Source organism: Melospiza georgiana, chromosome 2 (genome assembly GCF_028018845.1).
Source record: "Melospiza georgiana isolate bMelGeo1 chromosome 2, bMelGeo1.pri, whole genome shotgun sequence".
Taxonomy (NCBI): Eukaryota; Metazoa; Chordata; class Aves; order Passeriformes; family Passerellidae; genus Melospiza; species Melospiza georgiana.
This window is the reverse complement of record NC_080431.1, coordinates 27,188,025-27,203,272: the sequence shown is the minus strand read 5'-3', so window position 1 is coordinate 27,203,272 and position 15,248 is coordinate 27,188,025. Positions and strand designations below refer to the sequence as shown.

At 36.4% G+C, this 15,248-nt stretch overlaps 1 protein-coding gene across 1 annotated transcript; it reads left to right on the top strand.

Moving 5' to 3' along the window:
* The first annotated feature begins 3,830 nt into the window (after positions 1 to 3,830).
* TNFSF13B (TNF superfamily member 13b) lies at positions 3,831 to 14,945 on the top strand. The gene is made up of 6 exons (XM_058018347.1): positions 3,831 to 4,157; positions 4,241 to 4,346; positions 11,929 to 11,985; positions 12,334 to 12,446; positions 12,538 to 12,688; positions 14,327 to 14,945. The coding sequence occupies exons 1-6, from the start codon at positions 3,831 to 3,833 to the stop codon at positions 14,437 to 14,439; spliced, it is 867 nt and encodes a 288-aa protein (XP_057874330.1). The 3' UTR covers positions 14,440 to 14,945.
* Positions 14,946 to 15,248: the final 303 nt, after the last annotated feature.

Genomic DNA, 15,248 nt, shown 5'->3' with positions numbered 1-15,248 from the left:
TGATTGGTTGCTATCTCTGCCTTGGTTCCCCACCAGATGAAATGTTAATCTTTTATAAATTTTCAGATTAGCAGGACCCATTTTTATAATTTAATCTGAACCTCTGCAAAATGGAAATGAAAAAAATAGAAAAAGTTAACTACCTGCATAAAATTACAGGGTTTGTTTCTCCTGTAACATCTTGGAAGTTTTAAACTGCCTTAAATTTGGGTTCAGGAATCCTTAATAATGGGTTCAGGATGCCATTTTCCTGTCTTGTAGTGAAACACTCTCACCTTTAAGCATCTTCAGTGGTAATGTGTTGGGGTTTGGTTTTCATTTATTTTTTTGAATTTTACCTAAATTTTTAATCTTTTTCCTGGAAGTAAAAGACTTGGTTAACTAAAATTGTTAGATAAGCCAAGGCATTTCTTAATAGTTCCTTAATAGTTTTCCTAAGCTACAGAGGTTTTTTTAGTCAGTTAATCTGAGTGTTCAACATAGCTCATACTTTGGGTTAAGGAGATATTGGTATATGCACAGATCATGTACTGTGTATGCAAATTGAGACCATATTTTCAGAGTACCTTTATTATAAGGGTTTATTCTTATTTGTTTGCAGAGTTAGATGGCCAGGGCTACTTTTCTGCAGTTTAATCCAATGAAATTTTCTTTTGTAGCGATAGTTTTGAAAATACTGCTTGGAACTGGTTTGAGGCAGCCCCTAAGGTTTGCTGGCTGCATGTATTTCTTGGGCCCAAAACTGTTGATGCGGTACAAAAGTTTGCAAAAGGATTTTCAGGAAAGCTGTCCAGTAGAAGCAAGCTGCTAGCCAAAACCTGAGCACCATTTCTGAGATTAGTTCTTTAGGTCTATTATATTAATTCTGTACTTTTGACCTTTTTCACAGTCCAGTTTTGTCAGTCTTAGCTATATGCAAATAGGTTTTGCCAATATAAAAGCACAGTGCTCTTTCCCTGCAGCATATATATCCAAATAGTATATTCTATTTCAACAGGGATATTCCACTGTGAGCTTGTGCTCAGCTGAAATCATCACCTTCCCATGTCTGCTGGTGGGAGGCTGATCTGAGCACCCCTTATTCCCCTTTAGTCACACCTTAGTTCTAAACACAGCAGAAGCAGCATGTGCTGGTCTTACCGACTTTGCTTTGCAGCTCTGCCAGCAAGGGGAATCATAAGGAGAGTATGTTATGACAAGACATAGTGGCAAACATTGAGACACTGACTCCAGGTTCCAGGCTCTGCAGCTGGCATGGGGTTGTTATTTGGTTGGGGGCTTTTTTGGGTTTGGTGATTTTTGGGATTTTTTTTTTAAAGTAATTTTTGTGATTCACTTTGATGCAATTAGCAATCTGCAATTAACTAAAGCTCCATTTGATTATATTAGAAGTTGCTTGACTAAGTTTATTTCTAGGTAATTCATACTGGTTTTCATGATTGACCTCTTATTATCACTAGCTATTGTTCCACTGTTTTTGTCATCACCAAAGTTGTCTGAACTTATACTTTCTTTCAAACCATATAACTGCTTATAAATCTACAGAACACAAGGTGGCCAACAGAGGAATCCCTTTGATTCTTAGCTCCAAATGCCTATTGGATTTAACAATTTCCCATGTGTGGGCTGTTGAGATTTTCCTCATCTCCCCTTTGAAATTGTCATTGATCAGAATTATAAGCAAGATGGAGCCGGATGTCTTACAGAAGTCCTCTATGTCACCACAATTACTTTGTCAGCCCAAAAAGTGACCCCATTTAAAAAGGCTGTGGAGGCTGGGAAAAGCCTATTTTTTCTAGAAGTGGGTAGAGCACTGCTATTTATATACCAGTCTGATATTTTCTGATACATTAATGACTGCAGAGACCTCACTGGCCAATAGCTTCTTGGTATTCCTGGATAGCTAGTTATAACTTTCATGTTCTCACTCAGTTTCATTTTCTAAAGTAGCCCTTCTTTTCCAACTGTCACATTATTTTTTATTTTTGGAACAGTCAGTACTAGGCTGGTAATGTTCTGATGTCTAGGCATACTTGAAGGCATGTCTGCTTTGTACCAATAATTGCTTATTCTGTTAAAAAAACCCTACATTACTTCATATTAAATTTACGTCAAAATGCAGCCTCATTCACAGCCTAATTTACTCTTTAAAATGAGAACAGAAATGGTATGTTGTTCTATTTTTTTCACCCCACACTGATTTCTATATAATTTCTCACTGTATTTATGTGGCTTCTAGGTGCAAGATACAGGATATATATTTTTTCCTTTGCATTTAGGGACAGATTTACTTATCTGTGCAGGATGTGTGTGGTTGCTGGAAGTGGCAAAATAAAGAAAAGAGTGCCTTGCATCACAACGGAAGATGATAAAGCTTATAATCACACTAAATTTCTCGTGGCCTTAGGAAACAGAAGAGGGAGAGGCTACGGAAGCTGTCACTCTATTATTGTTCCTTCTTCCTTCTCCTTCTCAACAGAATTAATTTGATCTGAGCTACTCTGGTAGGTGTTGTCATAAGGATTTATTACACAGTGTTTGGACTGACCGGTAAAAGTTTTCTCTTTTGCGAAGATAAAGTTTACTTACATGGTAAGAGGGGTTGACCCATTGATTTTGGCCATAATTGTGATACTGTTTATCATTTTTCTTCTGCCCCAGACCACAAGAACTTTTAACAAAGGGGTAAAAGTTGAATTTTTGTATGAGAAGACAGCAAAAAAATCACATGAACATATGTGAGATGTCTAGGTATCCTTGCTGTTACAGAGAAGAAAGAAATTCCTAATATAGAGTTTTAAGATGAAAAGCCTTATAAAATTTTGAAAGACTAACTTATACCAGAAACTCAGGATTCACCTGAGTGTTGCCAGCATGCCTGTTTAAAGTATGGGGTTGTGTTTAATTTTAAATTATCTAAATAAATATTTGCCCTTGTACCTTGTTCTTATTTCCCCCTCTCTCATTCTTTTCCATCCCCTAGTTTTAACCACTTCTAGTTCCACCCCACCAAATTTCCTCTCTGTGCTTCTTCACGTTCCCTTTTGCATTAATGCAGATTCTTGAGTTCTTTAGAGAGGCTGTATTTATTAGAAAAGTTTAATAAAATGTCATCCCTTTTAAAGTTAGTTTGATGAACTGATCTGCAGAATTAGCATCTTCATACAACTGAGAAACCTGTAATTTGTGACTCATACCTGGGAATGTTTTTCATTATTGTTTTTTAGAAAAGGAAAAAAAATAATTTTAATAATTTGTCTCCTCTGTAGGCATATTGGCACTTTAGATATGAATATAAACATAGATATAGTATATATACAGAGTACATCTATATGCCTTCACATACACAGAGGTACATGCCTGTCATATGTGTATGACTTTTAAGTACCACTGGATGAAATTCTGCCAGGAAACTTCACATTATTTCTGCCAGGAAATTTTACATGGTTTCTGCACTTTTAGATAAGGCTTAAAATCACCAGTGGTACTGACTGTGCCTGAATTTAAAGATTATGGGAAATGGCTATAGCAAGCTGCCACGTAAATAACTGGTGGAAAGTGAAAGGAGGAAGGTAGCTTGTGAGAAAGTATTTGTTTCCAAAATGCAGCACAGAGAGGTGGAAACAGAGGGAAGACAGAATCTTAGATGTTCACTGTGTACATTAAGTCTAATGGTGCTATCAAGAGCTTCATATGACAGGAAATGATCTGGGCGTTTTGTTCACTTATTCTGGATGCCCTTAGTTTCAGAGAGCAACTGCTAACATGGATTGCACCTCGGAAGGGGACAGCTGAACTCTCCCTCTGGCTTTAGTAAGGAAAGAGCAGCGATGAAATCCGTGGACTGTGTGCACGTCATCCAACAGAAGGATACCGCCTCCCCTCCCTCTGCCCCCCCTGGTGCTGTTTCAGGCACCACGGGACTTTTTCCTGTCACATTCCTGTGGCTTGCAATGCTCCTGTCCTCTTGTCTTGCAGCAGTGTCTCTTTACCATGTTATCATCCTGAAAACAGAACTAGAAGCTCTGCGCAGCGAGCTGATCTACAGCATCCAGGCAAGGTCTCCGCTAGACCAACCACTCGTGTCCCCCGAAGCAAACAAAGCAGGTAGCCCTGTTTCTTCCTTCCTGCAAGTGTCTGCAGCTGGCTCCAGGCAGGTAAGCTGGAGGGCTGGGTTTGGACTTGCAGGGCATGGACCAGTGTGGGGCTGCTCTCACTGACTGCTGCTTCTCCTTGCTAGGAGAGCAGGCTTGCTGGTGCTGGCGCAGCTGAGAGCTTCCAAAAGGAAATCTGGAACGGGAGTAGAAACAGGGGCAGGCGGTCTGCTGACAAGACAGAGGAAAAAGGTAAATACCAGATGATGAATTGGGTTGGGGTGCTGCTGTTGGATACTCTATAGAGAAAAGCAGGAGTGTTTTATTTGTTTTTTCTTTCTCCTGTCAGTTGATCTGTGCTCCCAGAGCCCATTTGGGTTTTCAAAATTATTGGTGAATGAATGGTGTTAACCATAGGCATTTCTCTTAAAGGACAGAATATTAAATCACAGAATGTTTTGGTTTTGAAGGGATCTTTAAAGGCTTGTAGTCCAACCACCCTGCCATGAGTAGGGACATGCTGTTTAGGGTACCAGATATTTATGCTGTCTGCAGGTTAAACTTTGAATGTTAGATCCCAAATCTGCATGATGTGTTAGAGTTGAGAAAGGCAACTTCAAATCATTCAGATTTTTAACTGTTCAATTCTCTCTGATCAAATTAGGGAGGGAAATCTATTAATAAAAATGCCAATTCACTTTTCTGGGAAGCATACTCATAAAAAAAAAAAAAAGAGAGAAGTAATGAGAATTTTAAGGAAATAGGAGCTTTTAAGAAGAAAGGCTGGTTCATACCTGACAAAAGAGGCAGACTACAAGGAATTCAGAGGTTTAGCATAATTTCTACATTAAAACAACCTATCAATAAATAGTACAATTAAGAAAGGAATGCCTACCCAGTAAGATTATTTTGGTCATGGTTCTCTTTTTCAAAAGGTTCTGCAAAGAACATTGAAGACTGTGCTCCATAAAAGACCTCTGATGTGTATTATAGAGTTGACATATTAATGGGATATATTTTTTTCCTCTGGGTATAAAATATTTCATTACTTTTCCAAACACAATGAGGTCTTATAAGATGAAATAAAGAATTTTATTATACCAGTTTGCACACATACACTAATTGCACTGAGTAACTAAAATATTCCTGAGTTGCTAAATCAGTTCACTCTTCTTATGTATACTTTTATATTATTTTAACTGATACCTTAATCTATTTAGAGAAGTTGAAATGGAGTAAATGATAGGTAAAGACTAAATGAAGCTTTGCGTAAAAATGTGTTTCTCGGTGAGCAACTACATGAAATGTATTTCACTTGAGCTTCAGTAAGCTAAATGAAATTAAAGTTCTAGAGTGTAATCACTCCACTTACTTCCAATATTCAAAAAAACTCCATTAATTTAGGACATCTCTTAAAATCCATAGGTTTATATGAGATTTCTTCTATTTCTATTTCAGTCTTTGATTCAAGATCTTGGCTAAGAAAGATTTCGCAAACAGGACTGAGGTCATGATTGCTTAAATTGTATTTCTTGTAGCCTGTTTCCTACCACAGGAACCACAGAACTCCCCTGCCCTCCCCACCCTAGGAACTCCCAAATAAAAAAAAGTGATCTGAAGTAAAAATATCATAAAAAATAAGGAGATGACTTTTTAAAATGAATGTTAGAGCATCAATACTCTGCAAGTAATCCAGTTTCCTTCACAATAACTTTCATCTTTTGTCTTATTGCAGTTTGAGATGAGCAGGTTTGGGGCTCCTCAGGTGTGCTTCTGAGTAGACTTTTGATTCTTCTCATCATGTAGCCACCTCTGATCATACCTGTAGCACATAAAATTTCAATTAGGCTACTTATTTTGGTAAACTTTTTTAAGGTACAGCTGGCTTTAAAGTCATTTAGGATGGATGAAAGAAAACACAGAATATGAGCATTCATTTTAAAGGGAAAAACTACATAAGTTGACCTATTACAAAAATGTTTTCGAACATGAACCTCATATTTTATATATAAAAAAGAAAAAATTAAATTGCAAATCTTCAATTTATATCAAAGGTTGTCTGTTAGAATTAGCTTTCCACCCACTCTAATTACAAACAATTCAGCTTTTTAGAATTCAGTAACATTGTATTTTCTCAGATCAGATTTCACTGATGACCATGAACCTACTAGTCAATGTTAAATTTTGTTTTAGCAGAGTGAGTTAAATAGAAGAACATGGTGTTGTTCATGGTGCTGAATCCAGTCTAGTACTTGGTCATGTACACAGAATTACAGGCCCTTCATTTTGACCTTTTGACATTCATATCTGGGTTCCAGAATCCCATCAGTCTCCAAATTGTCCTGCAGATTTGTGGCACTCATTCTGTATTAATGACAAATAAATCAGGCTACTGAGTGAGGTGCCTGTTCTTGCTCTACTTCTCTTTGCTTCAGCATGGTCTCAAAGTCTGATTTCATAATTAATTGTTGACTCATCATTTTACTTTTATATGGATGAATTCCTTAGAAAGTTAATATTTGGAAACATCACTGGTATCTAATTCCTTCTCTTGTGCTTCAACAGAGAGCAGAAGTAAAATATAGAACTAATATCTTGTTTATAAATACAGTTATCGTTCAGTTCTGGGATTTTTAGACTTTAATCATCAAATTCCAGGAATGGATGCCCCATCATTTTTTTTTTTTAGACCTACTACAGCCTTTCTTAAGCATACTGAATTTTCATTTTAATGCATACAAGTGAAGCATTTTAATTAAAAGGACAAATGAATGAAAGTGCCTTTAACACAATGTTGTTTCTTTTTTTATGGAGTTTACATTTGTCTGTGCTAATGCATAAAACTATTAGTCATCAGTAGCTGCACATTTTGTGTCTTGAAAAAATTTCCAGCTCGGGTAGGTTGAAGAGAAGTGTTTCAAGCATCAATTCAAAATAAAGCTGCACAGTCAGCAGTCAGAACCAGAGTTCTTGATGCAATGAGTAGGAGGTAATGGGTGATTTTGAAACATACACTCCTGGCAAATGTCATATCAGGACACGTTTCAACAGATGTACTTTTTCTTTTTGTCTTTCTCTTTGCAAATTTCATCCATGGAGGAAAATTTGTGCACAAGAAGAGACCTCTCCTGAATTTTATATTTCATTCACAGTTATTGATTGCATTGCCTGTGTGTTCCTAAAAGCTGCATGTGCACTTGAGCCTAGGAACAAGATTTAGGTCCCATTGCCTAAGCCAAAGTATGAACATCAGGTTTCATTTTCACACTCCTTCAGTGGTTCATTCTGATCATTATTGTGGGATTCTGATCCCCATGGCTGAGGGAGGTGAGAATCAGGCCTTCTGTAAGCACAAATGCTGGGATCAGAGTGGAGCCCCCATGGACTATATTTACTTTGGTGTACAGAGTTTGCCCAACTCCTTGCATGCATGAAGGAGCTGAGGAGCTATTCTATGTAATTCCACAAATCAATGAGGCTGCGTCACCTGGCATGTGATTTGGCAACTCATTTTTTTACTAGCAATTTTCAGGTTCTACTCCAATAGCAGTCATGTCTGTGGGAAGTAACTCTTACCTTCCAAGCATTGTGTTAGAATTTTGCCATTGCTCTTGATAAAATTGCTGCACTGGAATATTGGTACATTTGTTGGCTGGAAGTGTTTTGACTGTGTATGTTGTTACTTTAGATATCTGTGACAGAGGGATGGCAAGAGGTTTTACAAGTGGTACTTGACTTTAGTGATCTTTGAATTGAGATGTAAGCTTTTTTTACTAGCTTAAATGAATGCCACATATAAAATTCCCTTACCAAATATTCACAATATGAATAAGGGAATTTTATATGTGGCATTCGTTTAAGCTAGTAAAAAAAGCTTACATCTCAATTTGAAAAGCTCAAATATGAAATAAAAATTAAAATCAAAGTAAAAAGGAAAAAGAAAGGCCTACTTCTTGAAAATATATGTTACCTTATTTGTTTCTGCTGGCAAAAGTCTAACTCAAAAGGAAATAGACCCTTCTATGAAAAGGGAGAGAAAATTACTTGATGCAATTCCTGCAGTTTTACATGAAGAATTTCACTGAATGAATGCGTGAATAAATCAGAGCTGTGTATTATGCAGAACACTGCATAGTCAAAAATACACCAAATAGGCTCTAAGTTTTAAACCCAACATTCTGCTGTATACTGTATGATAGAAGTCTTAATCCATAGTAAACACTTCCCTTATTTTTCTAAAGGTAACATGTTATTGGCAATTCTGTGAAGGCCAAAATAATGCTATTAATTCTTTGAAGATGTTTGTTAGCTCTTAGTCATCCATGCAACTATGATCAGGGCATTTTAATACAGGGATAGGCTGAATCCATAATTAATGCCATATAAAGGCATCTCTATTAAATAATATCAGATTAACCAGTTGTCCAGGTTTCTATTGTGATAGAGTTCATGAAAACCAGTTTATAAAAATGCACAAGCAAAAACTAGAAGACTTCTTGTGATGAGAAATCAAGAAATTAAGGGAAGAAAAACTGCAAATGCTTCAAGAAAATGCTTGTCATTATAAATTAAATTGTCTGGTGTTTAAATGTGCTTTGGGAAGCCTACAGAGAACAGATCTAGACAAAAAAGGAACCTATATAAGGAGGTCTGGGTTTGTTTCTTTTTTTTTTCAACATCAGGGTTTTTCCTAGGTTTTATTTCAGCAAAAATGAGCACAAATGTCTCAGACCTCAGATATCAAAACTTAACATTTTATGCATGAGCTCACAAATATTAAACTTGAAATTTTGTTTGGATGGATCATTAAGTGAGATTGCAAAATACTGAAATTATTATGCAATTTTAAAAATAACAAAGTTTACATGCAAGGGGAAATTTTATTTTATCAATGTAAGTTCTTAAATCATGGAGATATGCTGTCCTTCAGCAAAAGATAGTAGAGATTTTTTAAAATTGTGACTGCATTTCTCAGCCAGTAGAGAACACATCATTGCATGTGCTGGCTGTGGTTTATAAAGGCATCTGGACTGTCTAACATCTTCAAGACACTTTTATACAGATAGATCTCATGGTAACATTCAGTCCAGGTATTTTTACACATTTTAAAGTTGTATTGCATTAATCCTGCATTTTGCTTTCATTATTAATCAAAAATCCTCTAGACTACAAAGGTGTTGCTCAGGTTTGACTTACACTGGGCTAAAAGACATTAAATAGCAACTATTCAATGTGTATTTTATAATACATGTATTCTTCATATTACACTTAAGATGAGGGTACTTCTTGGAGTACAATTGCTGGTGTTTTTTAGCAACATTTACTTTTTACTGAAAATTTCTGATAATTTACCCAGAAAATGTACTTTGTATTTCCATATCTTCTCCTTCTTAGTAGTAGTGTTTACTTGGATTTTTTTCAATAACTTACTCAATTTTAGGCATGTAAATAGTTCCACTGAAGTCAAAGTACTTGTATATACGGGAAATAGTTATGTGTCAGTTTGGCTTCTGAACATGAAGCACGTTGTTGGTCAATCCTTCAAGCACTTTTTTAGATATTGTCTCTTGTAGCTTTAGGGAAAATGGCCACTGTGCTAGTTCCTCTTGTCATGAAGGACACAATTGCATGCATTTTCTCCAAAAACAAGCTTACTATATTCTGTGGAGGCTTGTTCCTATATATATCTGCATATATTAAAAGAAAAGAGAAAGATTTTTTAGGAGATTAAGTGCAGATCTGATGTGTTTAGAATGAAGCAGACTTGCAATGTTTTTTTAAAAAGACAGAGATGATCTCAAACTGTACTGATCTTGCAGATTTTAATTACTAAGAGCAGTTCTCAGCAATGCTGACTAGAATTTCAGTGCTGAAACCAGCTGAAATAGAAATCCACACTTGCAAACTGAGAATCAGGATAGTTTGAAGAATGCCCACCAAGTTTGCAGGCAAGTTTAATGAGTTGCTAAAGCAGCCATAGCTTTCACTCCTTGTAGACACTGCTCACTGGCAGGCAGCTGGATAGCAGCTGGTTAGTGGGAATCATCACAACTCTTCTTGTTTGGTTAGTGAAAAATTTGGTGCTCAAAATAGTGAGTTCATTTAAAAGAAAAAAATGAAATTTTGTTTTAGCTTACTGAAATACTAGGTGACCACCAAATTCCATTCACTAGGAAGACATTTTGTTCCAAAATGAATTAATAACTTGGGAAATTATTTGCCTGATGTTGTGTGTTTCCATAAAATTGCATTTTCATTTTATTTAGAAGTTTATTTTTCAGAAAATTATTTTGCTCACAAGTGTGATAGAAAAATGAATGAAGTATAATACCTTTATTAATTTTGTGTTGGCTTGAGATTTTTTATTTCCTGCCTGAAAGTAGATAATTCAGATGCCCTTAAATTCTTGGTTTGAAAAATCTATAAATTGTATTACATTATTGATGTGTATAGAAAAGACTCAAGGACACATTTCAGTGCAGGAGACAGGAGTTTGGATGATAGAATTCCTATTACCATGAGGGCTTGCAGGTTGTGTGATTGTTCTGGAATTGATGCATTCCCAGATGTGCACTTGAATCCTTCTGTGCTGCCAGTTGGCACTGCTGAGTGCTGGTGAGCATCCAGCCCTCCTCTGCTGTTTTCAAGAAGGACTCCTTAAAAAGGAGATTTAGAAACATAAAGAGACTTCTTTCCACCCAAATCCTCTGGCTACCTGCTGTGCACAAAGAGGTTTGTGCCACTGGACACTTGGCTGCCCATGTGGGTGCCACTGACAGATGCAGAAACAGGATCCCACATATCCATGGCATTCCCCATTATAGCCAAATCTGTGTGGCCAAATCTAACCCACAGCCTTCTTGTCTGAAAAGTGGCAACGAAACAGAGCAATCCATGGCAGAATTTTCTTCTCTTGACTCCTAATAAATTCATTTGGTCTCTGTCAAGTGCAGTAAGTATTACTACTCGGTTTTCCATCCTTCAAAGTAACATAACAACCAGATGTTTTGATTAAAATCTGCTCCAAGCAAATGCAGCTATTTTTTTTCCTTTTATCCTGTTGCCTGACACTTATGCTTAGCAGTTTTTTTTTTTACAAGATCTTTGTTTCACTTACAAATTTATATTTTAACATTCTGCAGTATTTTTTTCTGAACAAATACCTAATTTCTCATTAATGTCACCAATCTTTACAGTTTTGAGCAATACATTTTGACAGATACCACGTTATTTGTTATGTGTGCCTGAATTTGCTAAGGGTGCATTAATTTGCTAACTCTCTCTATTTTCCCTCTTAGTATAGGTTGATCTAGTGTAGGTATCTGATGACGTATTGAAAGTATGTATATATGGACTTTGAGAATTTATTATGAAAGTATGTATGACTAATATTTTACAGCAACTATAAATAGGAAGTAATTTCTCTAAATAATATGTCAAACAGAGAAAATCTGCTGTCTATTAGTGGGGTTGGGGCTTTTTTCAAGCTTTTGTTTAGAAAATTAGTAAGCCTAATTGACCTAGTGATTTCTAGCTCATTTGACTTACTGTACATAGTTATACAAGGAGCAGATATGGAAATAAGCAAGTGTTACTTGTGCTGCTACCTGAGGCCTCCCACTTGACTCTCTGAAAGTCATCTAGAATATGTTGTGACAGGAATTTTCATTTTGTACATATAAGTAAAATCTGTGTTCAAACTGTTCTGGTTTAAAATAAGTTGTGAGACTGAGAGATGTCTTCCATGACCTTTTTTTTTTCTTAAAGTAGTTTCATAAGTTTATTCTGTTACTGACTTATGTTTCTTTGATTTCAAAATGCTTTCACTTTGCAGTGCTGCAGGCCTGCTTGCAACTGATTGCTGACAGCAAAAGTGATATCCAACAGAAAGGTAAGAATATGTGCCATGATTTATAGTTAAATGGGATAACTCTTTCAACAAATTTTACCAAACTTCAAAGCAGTAACTGAGTTTTAACAGCAAATTTAAAAAATAAATAATAAATAATTTTTTTAAAAACCCAACAACAAGAAACAAAAAAATTTCAAAAAACAAGGAGGTCCCTGCATCTGGAAGATCCCTGTATCTGGGTGGGTCTTGCAAATATCATCTTTCCAGTGGGGAAATCCACCTAGGGAGACTGAAATTTCTTTCTAGAAGTCAGCCTTTGTTATTTTTTGGCAGGTGAAAATGAAGAAAATAACATTTCCAATCACCCAAAATTATTTTGTCTTTTAGATGATTCAAGCATTGTCCCTTGGCTCCTGAGCTTTAAACGTGGAACAGCCCTCGAAGAACAAGGAAATAAAATAGTCATCAAAGAAACAGGTTATTTTTTCATATATGGCCAGGTGAGAAAGCTCAATTCACTTCAGCACCTGACTTTTGTCAGGTTTTTTTAATGCTTCCATACAATAAGTTTCAAGTTTCTTCTTTCTGTAGGTTTTATATACAGATACAACATTTGCTATGGGACACCTAATACAGAGGAAGAAGGCTCATGTGTTTGGTGATGATCTCAGCCTGGTGACATTGTTTCGCTGCATCCAAAATATGCCACAGTCTTATCCAAATAATTCTTGCTACACTGCTGGTAAATATCTGCATTTTCCTTTTCTTTGTTTGCAAATAATAAGCTACATCAAATAGAATCTGTAGTGAGGGGCAATTGTGTTGTAGCAGTCATAAAGAACAGGGTCTGCATTCATGGATCTGGCTAACTGAAAAAATACAGAACACTTTCAGAAAATACAGTTTTATATGAAATATCAGCAACTGGAAATTATGCATCTAGCTCAGTGATCTGAACAATTTTGCTCCTTCCATTGCCTCTGTAATGTGGTTAGACATTTTGGAGCTTTCAGTTAGATGCCTGAGGCAGGCAAGAGGAATTCCTACTGTCCTCACTGAAGAACTCAGTTTAACTTAGGAGTTGAATTCCACATTTAGTCATCCCAATAAAATATTAAATTGCTATATTCTCCTTTGAAATGTCATGGATGTTAGCCATCCAATACCTTAGTACCTTACTGTGACATTTCTACTCCTTATAAAGGATGCTGGATTTTTAGTCTGGTTTGATGAAAAACAGTTAATTCCTATAAGGTGGTCTTTATGACTGCACAAATTAGAAGCACCACAAGAAAGACAAATTAAAATATTTAATGTAAGTCCAGCAGGCTCAATGGTCAATATATGTGTATATTCCTGCAGTAGCATTTAAGGAATTAGTGTCAAGGCCTATAAAACCCCATATATAATTTCTTATCTGTCTGTCTTTCCACCTTAATGGTGGGGTTTTCTCTTTGGTTATTTTTGAGCAAGACTTTTTTTTTCAGTGCCTTATGAAAAAGTGGATGACACTGAGGGATGGAGTTGACTGTCAGCAAGTAATGACATTACACAAATGGGATGTGGCAGGCAGCTACTTTTTTTTTCCCCAATAAAAACAATTCCAACTAACTGACTAACTAACTAAATACTTTGTCCTGGCAATTGAGGATGTCCAAACACTTCCTTTGATTTTTTGCCCCTTTTTTGAAGGTGCTTATGTTGCTAGGTCATCTATATTCTGATTTTACCCCTGTATTACTGCTCCCCTTTCCTAACTAGGATCTCTGTCTTGCCACTTCATGATTCCTGCTTCCCAAATTCCCACTGTTCTGTTTTCACCTGGAAAAAAGAGTTCTGACTGCTCTCTCTTGTGCTGTTGGGCTGTGTCACAGCAGGCATTAGATGTGTTCTCAGCTCAGCAGCTGCAGCTCGAAGGCAGCATGCTCGTGGTTATCATATCAGCTGATGTGTGTCTGGCTGGAGGCAAACTGTTGCAGTGGATCAGCTGATGTGTGGCCACTTCATTAGGTTGGTAAAGCTCATAAGACCTCCTCCAGAAGTGTGGGAACAGAGTAGTCTGGGGCCAGTAGTAGTCAATGCTGATTGTGACTGTCTCATCACCATAACATGAGGAACCTGGCTACACCACTGGTAGACATTCTTGCTGTGTTTGCTGAAGTGAACTCTGCTATGCCGAGTGCAGGGTTGAAATCGTCCATCTTCACAGAGGATGTTAAGTGTCAGCTTTGGATAGGCTGTAAACTCTAAGATTGTACCTAAAGATAAAAACATTCATCACAAGTAACAAGCCTTGCTTATATTTGAAAGGTGACACATAAAGACTTTTGAGTACCATTTATAAAGGAGTCTATTTGAGATCTTCCAAATCTTTTTCCAGGCATTGCAAAATTAGAAGAAGGAGATGAACTTCAACTTACAATACCACGGAGAAGGGCTAAAATATCCTTGGATGGAGATGGTACTTTTTTTGGTGCAGTAAGACTCCTCTGAAGCTCTTTATTTCTGTTTTTATGCTTAATGCCATTTTCTTCTCTACCTATGCCTTTGTCAGAAAAAATATTGAATTGTAATAAAACTGCCAATTCAACCTCTCCCAATCCACCACAGGCTTCTAAGAATTTTCTTCACTTTGATATGCAAACCCAAAACAGGAAACATACCAGACATACTTGTGAAATAACCACCATGTGATTACCAGAAAGCCAATTTATTTTAGACAATGAGACACACTAGATAACAACTCTAAAACAATGAGGTTTTGGCTTTGAAACAATTTGTTATCCATATGGCAAACCAAAGGAGGAGTTGCCCAAAAATAACAGCATGACCAGGACCCCAGACTATCAAAGTGTTATCAATTGAAAAGGAAATCTAAAATTAAAGTGTATCCTAGATTTGCATTATTTCATCAGTAAAGTATTTAATATATAAAATGTGGAGAAAAAACATTGAACAGTAGATTGCTCACCACAAAATGAAATTGCTAGTTGTTGTGTTCTGAGTTTTGGGTTTTTTTTTTTCTTTCCCCAGAGATACTGGGGAAGGAAAAATTCTGAATGTCTGGGATAATTAAAAAAATATACAGAATTGCAGCCACTGTCTTGCTTCTTCCCTGTGAACAAAAAGTGAATAAATTACTACAATCTATTAGCATTTACTAATTAGAATTATTTTACTGGAGAAAGGACATGTAAAACACTTCAACAGCTCAATCTTCAAAGCATTGCTATTTGCCAAGGAATACATGTACACTTCTATGTAAACAAGGCTGGCACAGGAAGAAACACAGTGAGATTAGA